A 9,077-nucleotide genomic window follows, 5' to 3' on the forward strand; every position below is an offset into this window, starting at 1 on the left:
GGAAATTTTGGTATTTGATAGTACCCCCCAAACTGAAAATCAATGGCTGTGCCCCCCAAACTGAAATTGCTTACTACGGGCCTGGTTTTTCAAATGCAAAAAATGCTTTGTTGTGTTTGTAGCTTTGGTGTGCCATATGTCATCGAGGGAGTAAAATACCTAAATAAGGATAGAAAAGGTTTATTCTTATCTTCGTCCATTGAACGTTGGGGGAAGAGAAACTTTTTAAAAATATAGAGAAAGTTAAACATCAATTTTCCTTTTTAATTTTTTTCTAAATACATAAATATTGTTGAAGTCTTTTACCAGTTAAAGTTATTGACCAAATGTTGTGCACGTGCTATTACGTCATTGCTGTAATCGCCATGAGTTGTATGCTGGTCGACAGTGTTCCAGGAAGACACACGACCAGGTCCAGTGTTATAGGCGGCAATGGCACCTAAAACAGAAAAAAAAACACATAGTAAACTTCAAGCAGAATAATACATAGAGTATAGATAGAATAACAATAAGTTCTTTGGAAGAATTCATTTTATGACCATAAACATTTTAAATATTTTGATAGAAAAGATCACATAGTACTAGTATTGACAGTGCCTTGACTTTACCTAAGTGTATATTTTAGTGTCACAATATTATAATGAGTAAGTGATTATTGTAAATAATGACCCTTATGTGACATGTCTTGTATGGTTAGTTTATTTATGTACCTAGTTTTACACTATGAATCTACAGTGTTCAATTTATGTGGCTAGTTTTACCTTTTTCCTTTTCCTAATTTTGTGTTCAACCAATCAGCAAGCTCGGTCGCTATTATTTTCTGTGTGGTCAATATCACTTGACATGGGTCCTTATAACCACATATCGACCTACACTGTAGTCCATAATTGTGTAATATATCTAATGTGCTATCTTTCCCGATACAGTGGAATTGACAAATGTCTTGGTGTCATGACAAGACCCCAGTTAGAATAATGTAACTGTGTCTCGGGACAAGTCCTCACAATAGTTAGAACACATCCCATATACTTGCAATGTAGCAAATCGGAGCTGATCCGCTCCGAAATGATTTTGAAGAATACAAAAGGAGTTGCACTGAAAATAACTACAAAATTAATCATAACAAACCTTTCTTAGATTGTAAATAACTAAGAAATAATCCATGTAAATACGAAAATGCAACTTATTTTTTCAACGTTTTTTACTCGCTTCAAATTTGCCCGCGTGGCGCAGTGGTTAGAGCGTTCGCTCTAGAGTCGCGGAATAAGGAGTTGATCCTTACGTCACGGGTTCGAATCCAGCTGTGGGACGTGGAGACCGTTCCTCCGGATGAGACCGTATAAACCGACGTCCCGTGTCGCAGTAGGTGCTGGCACGAAAAAGATCCCTCACTACTCAATGGCCTGAGTGCCGAGTATAGGTCAAAATTTGCAGCTCTCCACCGACAGGTGGTGGCGTCTCCATGTGAGTGAAAAATTCTCTCGAGGGACGTTAAACAATAAACAAACAAAACAAAACAAACAAATTTACACGCCATGTTGACATTTGGAACTCTCTGGGTTGTTCATACAATATGCACAGAGTTCGAGTTATCGCCCGTGTTTATTTGCTACATTGCCAATACATGGATAGAATTCTATCGTTAAACCGGGTCCGAAGGACATCATCATTTTAACGATAGAACGTTCTATCTAGACAAGACCCTTGAATGACCTTGCTTGAAACCGAATTTCCCGAGGTGCATTGCGCACCATTTTTGCCCAGATATGAAGTTAGTGTTTGTGATTAGTGATGTTGCAAATAAAAGCAGTTTCCCAATTAAAAATTAAAAGTTATATATATATATATATATATATATATATATATATATATATATATATATATATATATATATATATATATATGTGTGTAACTTTTTATTTCAGAGTACATTTACAATGACTAGGGATTGATGGAATGGTGATCTATTAAAACCTTTTAATAACCTGGCTTTTCTTCGGTAAAAGTATTGGTAAAACGAAGTTTCAGCAATTTACATTAATGAAAAACAAAAGTACATGTACAAAATTCTGTAATTGCAAAGAGAAAAAATTAATCAAAGAGTATATGTTGTCCATCAAAGCGGAGTTATAAGATCTATGCAAATTTATATATAGAAATTGCATATGTATGTTCAACACTTCATTAAGTTTATGCAGTAAAAAGCAATCCCAATTTTGATCATACGCATTGCAAAACATGTATGTACATGTCTATAATTTTGCAGGAAACAATTCTTGTGTACTATTCTCTCAGACAGATGCCGTTATATTTTAAACTAAACCAAATACGTTATAGACGTTCTCATAAATTTCTGAAGTTTTCAACAGCCAAGGAGACTCGTACTACTTTAGATGGATGAAAACTTACCTTGCAACTGTTGCTCCGGAGTCCATTCGGGAAATTTCGTTTTCATGGAATTAATATTTGGAATAAGTACGTATTTAATCATCATGTTAATGTGCTGACAGCTGTTGTATGGGTAGGATGTACATGTGAGATTATAGTTACAAACTGGACAATGACGTATATCACACTACAACAGTAAGAGAAGAAAAACAATAGCCACAATTCTAACCTTCTATTTCAATTAGAATTTGATCCAAGATGTGCAAGTATTTGTCTTAAAAATTTAGTTCAGGGTTCATACCCAGTTATTATCATGCATACAGTTTGCTTGCTGAATGTCCATCTATCAAGGTTTGTTTTTTTCCCCCGAAGATACCTGCATTTTCATTAAATGACAAACTAAAACTCAACCGAGGGCCTGAACACATAAATTATTTTTTAAAAACGGGAGTAATTATCCTTATAACCATGAGAACAGATTGCCTATCAGTCAAAATTTTCAAATTTATAATGGATTTAAAATGTAATTTTGCCCAAACATTGGACCTGAAGATTTGTGAATTTCACACTTTTGGTACATGTAGAGGAATAACTGTTCGTTATAATCATGCTATAATCATGTCTGCTAGGAGTCCAAGAATAAGATTTTTAAACCTGTAATTCATTTCTAATAATTATACTACTAGTAATTCTCTAGTAGACGACAAGTAAGCTAAATATCTTGCATTTCTGGCACGTAGTATGGGGGGGGGGGGGGCTGCCCTCCCTCCTTTTCCAAACATAACCTTTCACTGTTGAAAATGTTTATTGAATTGTTCACTCTTTGTTGCAGTATAGTCAAATCAGGGTAATATGTTAATGAATGAATAAAATTTAGTTGGAAAGAAGTTAGAACCCACACACACACGCGCGCACGGGCGCGCGAAATAGGATGTTTGAGATTGCCTTTTTTTTTTTCAGGTAAATGTCAAATTTTTTTTCTGGCTCCCCCACCCCTCCTTCAAAAACGATACTTCCTGCCTGCATTTTCGGTGTTATCGAAATACATGTACATGTAGCCCCGTATAAGGAATTAAGTCCTTGTTTACCAGAGATCATGAAAAACGTAATTTTGATAAAGAAATCAAAGGTCATTAAGATCCTGCAAACATTTTTACTGTAAGATTTGCAGGAGTGTTGAGCATGATTTTATCGCCCCCCCCCCCTCCAACCTAGTACCTTAACAAATACTAGTAATCCAGAAGATACGAAGAACACAAATCTGGTCGATAGCTCATTGCATATTATAATCAGGCAAACTGATCTTGCAGAAAAAAAGATATCGCTTTATTTCCTTTTTTTTTATATGTTAAAATGATTGGGACGTACATTGAAAACAAGCAATACATTCCGTTACTACTACAGATGCTGTATGGTAAATTTATTAAAATCGGTTCTGTAGTTCTGTAGAAAAGCTAGATATGTTCAAAAGACATCGCGCAGAAACAAAATGACTGAGGAAAACGGATCGCAATATCTCAACTACTTCCCAATCCAAACAGGGGTGCAGCAGAGATCTCTGCTTTCACCACTGTTCTTTACTTTCTGCATAGACTGGCTTATGAAAACCATTACCAGTCAGGCCAATAGAGGAATATCCTTGACATTTTAACAGTCACTCGAAGATCTTAACTTTGCAGATGACAACGATTTACTAGAACAACGACATAGGGATATACATAGGACAACTTCCGAGTATTCCATTCCGAGGTCTCTGGTTTTATCTTACATTTAGGACCCCAACCGGAAGTTTTGTATCCCATCTAAAGTCTTATTTTGTATCGTGATAATTTTCGAGGAATAAATGAGTGGTTTACAATAAAGAGGCTCGACCAGAGACGTCTGAAACGAATAAAGTCTCTCGGAGCGAACGATGTCATTTCAAAGTAGGTTAATGATTGATATACATTGTATTAACAAAATACGACCTTGAAGCGGGTATGCGTGAAATTGACTTAGGTACCTTGTGGTAAAAATAAGTAGGGGGTGCCCCGTAGTGCCTGTGGACCAAGCACACAAAGAAGAATAAATTGTCTGATAATAACTACCTACATATATTAAACAAGGACAATATTATTCGTTCATATCCTTATTTTTTAAAATCCTCCAATGATTATAGTATACAATCATCTGCAATAGAAGATACCAAGGATGGTTTTATATACTGATAATATTATGAGATAAATTGTGAATTTTTTTTGTGTTAGTTTTTTTCCAAGCTTGTTGTACACTCCTATATTTTTTTTATTTTATTTCATTTTTTCCATTGAAAAAAATGATGTCCCATGCATGCTCTTTAACTAAAATAAAGTCGCAGCCCCATCACATGGTTCCTAGAGACAATTTTATACATCTTGGCAGCAAGATCACAGCCAATGGAGATTCCACCATGGAGGTTGAAAATAGAATAGCAAAAGCCCGTGCCACTTTTGCAAACCTACGGAACATCTGGAAGTCTTCAATTATCAGAACCAAAACCAAAACAGGGATATTCAAAAGAAATGTTATTGGAGTCCTTCTTTATGGATCTGAGCCCTGGAAGGTGACAAACAACATTATCATATAAAATCTAGATACCTTCCAAACAAGATGCCTAGAATACTTAGATATTCTGGCCGAACAAGATCAGCAATGAGGATCTCTATGAAAGAATACAAACAAACAGCTGCCATATCTGACCAGATTAAAGAAAACCGATGGAAATGGCTTGACCATGTCCTGAGATTTGAAACATCAGATATACCAAGGGTAGCCTTAAGATGGACTCCACCAGGAAAGCGAAACAGAGGGCGACCAAAGGAGAAATGGCGAGGATCAGTGGAAAAAGAGTTGGAAGATCAGGGGTGGACTTCGGGCATGGTGCAGCAAATCTAAGCGGACAGGCAGAGATGGGTGTTCTTTTGTAAAGGCCTTATGTGCTCAAGGTACGAAGAAGACTAAGAAAGTATAGATCAACTGAGTGAATCATGTGACATATAAAAAGATTCAAAATTACCTGCAAAATACCATATCCATTGCCATGATCTCCCCAACCATTAGTATTCCTGATATCATATCCCACATTTGTTTCTCTACTAGCCATACCGGCAATTACAGCGGGATGTATACCTAAAGATTAAGTAATAAAATACAGACATCAGCAACGGTAAAATGGTGGCAGTCAGGTAAAAGGGCTTGCAAAACCACTTACATAAGTCTCTGCCGACAAATTCAAAACAACTTTTATACACATCCGCTCGAGAGTCGTAAAGGTAGGATACGTCATACTGTGACGTGGAAACTCCTGATAGAAGAAAATGTTTACTGTAATTACTAAGGCCATCATTAAAAATATCTTTGTTTCCCCTAACCCGACCCCAAAATCTCAAGTTGGGTCGGTAGGTAGGTAAATTATTTTTTTTTCTGACAGCAGTTTTGGAAATACATTCTGAAAAATTGAATAATATCTTTATAAAAAAGAAAGAACAAAAGAAACCGATTTTTAAACCGAATATCATACAAATGAAGCAACATGTATGGTAAATTAATTCACAAATATTATTCATTTGAACTTGTGAAATATCTCAGGCCAGCGTAAATTTATTGAAATCGAATACTTACAAAAACACAAGATTCGCAAATACAGAACCATCGGACATTTGAGTACATTTTTAAAACCTACTCTACTTACATAGACAAAATGTCAAGGGCCTTGCGTGGCGCAGTAATTCTAGTGTTTCGTTTTGGAGTCACGACGTAATTCAGGAGCTTATTCTAAGTCACAGGTCCCGACGTGGGACGTGGAGACCGGTCAGTCGAATAAGACCGTAAAAAACGTAGGTCCAGTGTCGGAGTATACATGTAGATGGCACGTAAAAGATCCCTTACTGATGCTTAATAATCAATGGCCATAAGTGCCGAGTAAAAGTCTAAATTAGGAGCCCTCCACCGGCTCAACAATTTCTAAAAGTATTTTAAAGCAAAGAAACAACCTGTTTTCAAGGGCCTAACTAAAGAAATATAAACTGGACGTCTCAGGAAGCCGTACCATAAGCAAATTTTAAAGATTTCAACACTATTTGGAAATAGTGTACATGTATAAACAGTGTATAATTCAACCAAACCATATCTTAAATGATTAAAGTTTCATATATCTAATTTTGTAGTCACGGAGTTAATACCCCATAGATGAAAGGAATAAAGAAACGACATCTGAATTTTATTTATCAAGATGAAATAATCATACAAAGACATATTTACAACTCCTATGGTCCTATATAGTAAAAATACATGAACTGTTTATTAGATCGAAACGAATCAAATGCAGTGAAATTTTTGATATGTATTCACAAAGAGCGCCCCTCATCTGCTCATGAGGCAGGCTTTGCTATGCGTACTACGTACGTAAATTTTAGAAGACACATTTGTAAATACCATCTTAACACTCCTTAGTCATGGTACATTAATTCACGAGATGTCTCAAGAGTTTAGGATTCTAATAAGTTAAAGATGTATAAGATTAATATGTCACCATTGTTTTATAACACGAACTAACCCTCTGTGGCCACATGTTGTGGACACCAAACAAAAGCTGCCGTTCTGATAAAAAACGGATTTTGATGAAATTGTATTTTATAAAGTTGATTAACAATAAAAAAAAAATATTTCAATAATCTGATTAAAAAAAACTTTTCAGTCGGCACGATTTAAGTGGGTCGGTCGCGTTAGGGGAAACAAAGGTAATTTTTATTTTGGCCTAATACAGATTTTTAATTTTATACATACTTCATTTTATTTGAGATAACTTAATAATTAAATTCGTTATGATTAAATAATGTTGCTTCATAGCACTTCTGAATTAGTATTAAAATATTTAAATGATTTAAGGTCTAAATCAGAAATGCTTTGAAGCAATCGTGTTGTTTTAAAGTGACAAATACAAACGTTTTTAATATGACAACTTTTTAATTTTGTTGATTTTTACGAAAGCGACTGGAAGAGATTACGGAAGCAACTGTGAGAGAATGTGTACATATATTTCTGACTTTTGCAAATTCAAAAGGAAGACCAATTAAGAAAGTAAAATATTACCTCCACGCTTTGCCCCTGTAGGAGTGAGACTCATGAAGTTCCCATAGCAAGTGTAATTACCTATAATGCAAAACATTCAACAAAAGTGACGATAATAATTAAAAACAAAACAAGGGATACGATCATAAAGACACTAACTGTGCGATGACATCATTACTGTGTTTATTGCATTAAAGGGGCCAACCTGCCCTAAAAAATTGACAAGCAAAAAAAAAAAAGTCCTAATTGACTGTCCAAATCCTGGAATTTGCCAGTGTTTGACCTTATGTCAACAAAAAGTGGAAAAGAGGGGGGAGGCAACCATCATCTAAAGGAACATTTTTTACAGCAAAATTCTATACTCACAAAAAGTGAGGACCCCCCCCCCCCCGGGCCTGGGCTTAAAATCAATAGTTCATCTATGTGATTTACTTGTATATTACATGCATTAATTAATATTCTATCCTTCACTGAAAATAAAGAATATCTACAGATTTTTGTTGCGTTTGACAAATTGGATATCGCCTTCACTCCCAAAATAAGAATACACTAGTGACCTGGATAATGTCACAACGTGTCTTAAATCAAGGTCATGCCACACTTTGAGGACATACTCAAGATGAAATTTATTTCACTGCTTCATTGCCCGGCGAACTTGACCTTTGACATTGTGAAGATTATGATCAGGCCCGTAGAACGCAGGGGGTGAGGGGTCTGAGTATTGTCTTTTGCTGTAGTTTTAATGTGTAAATTTTCATTTAGATGCTTGCAACCCCCTCCCCCCCCCCCCTCCCCAGTTTTTGTTGTAAGGGCGAACGCTGGCAAATTTCATTATTTGATAAAAATTGTGCCAAAATATTACAGGAAGGTCCAGCCCCCTACACGAAATAGGATTTTCGAATTTGGACAGTTGATCTTTTTTTTTTTGGGGGGGGGGGGCAGCTCCCGTTGCTACGGGCCTGATGATATAAGATGCGATCATGAATAAGAAACCAATAGTTGACCCTATTTCAATAATAAAAATTTTGAGAAGAGTAACTCGAACTTGATTTTATGATAAACAGGTAGATAACTGTACAAAAGTAACCAAGTCTCCTAACAGAGAGGGGGACAAATAATTAACGTACATAACATATATGTAAAATATACATGTACATAACACACACACACACCTACCTGTTGCGTTGACCACTCCATTGAGTGCTACAAGGATACATGTAGCTAAGAGAATAAACGTTTTCATGCTTCTTTGTTGCCTAAATTAAATTGCATAGTTAGAGAATGGATATTGTGCTTATTTGTTACCCTTTGAACAGTGTCCTACTGGGATTCATATTATTTTTCTTTTCTATAATCTTGTATTTTTTAAATAAAGTGCTAAACATAAAGATTACTCTTAGTAGTAGTACTTCAAAATGCAAGATATAGTCACCGTTCTCGGTGTTCATAACCGCCAGCAAACATCGAAGTTGAATTGTGCACAGTTAGATAAAATAAGTTACATATTAATCAGTACAAGCAAAGATAAGGGGTTTCATTTGAGATAAATAAATTATCGATCTACAAACCTGCGAAATTCCTTTACTGTAGTGTTCCTTTAT

At 35.6% G+C, this 9,077-nt stretch overlaps 1 protein-coding gene across 1 annotated transcript; it reads right to left on the reverse strand.

Annotated features, from left to right (window-relative positions):
• Positions 1 to 302: 302 nt before the first annotated feature.
• Positions 303 to 8,719, reverse strand: LOC133182739 (glycine, glutamate and proline-rich protein-like). Its single transcript, XM_061317586.1, has 6 exons — positions 8,653 to 8,719; positions 7,498 to 7,557; positions 5,618 to 5,710; positions 5,423 to 5,535; positions 2,410 to 2,575; positions 303 to 439 (listed from the first exon to the last, which is right to left on the reverse strand). The coding sequence occupies exons 1-6, from the start codon at positions 8,717 to 8,719 to the stop codon at positions 303 to 305; spliced, it is 636 nt and encodes a 211-aa protein (XP_061173570.1).
• Positions 8,720 to 9,077: the final 358 nt, after the last annotated feature.

This window comes from Saccostrea echinata, unplaced genomic scaffold (assembly GCF_033153115.1).
Source record: "Saccostrea echinata isolate AGI-Se365-2 ecotype Australia unplaced genomic scaffold, CSIRO_AGI_Sech_v1 ptg000009l, whole genome shotgun sequence".
In the NCBI taxonomy this organism is placed as follows: Eukaryota; Metazoa; Mollusca; class Bivalvia; order Ostreida; family Ostreidae; genus Saccostrea; species Saccostrea echinata.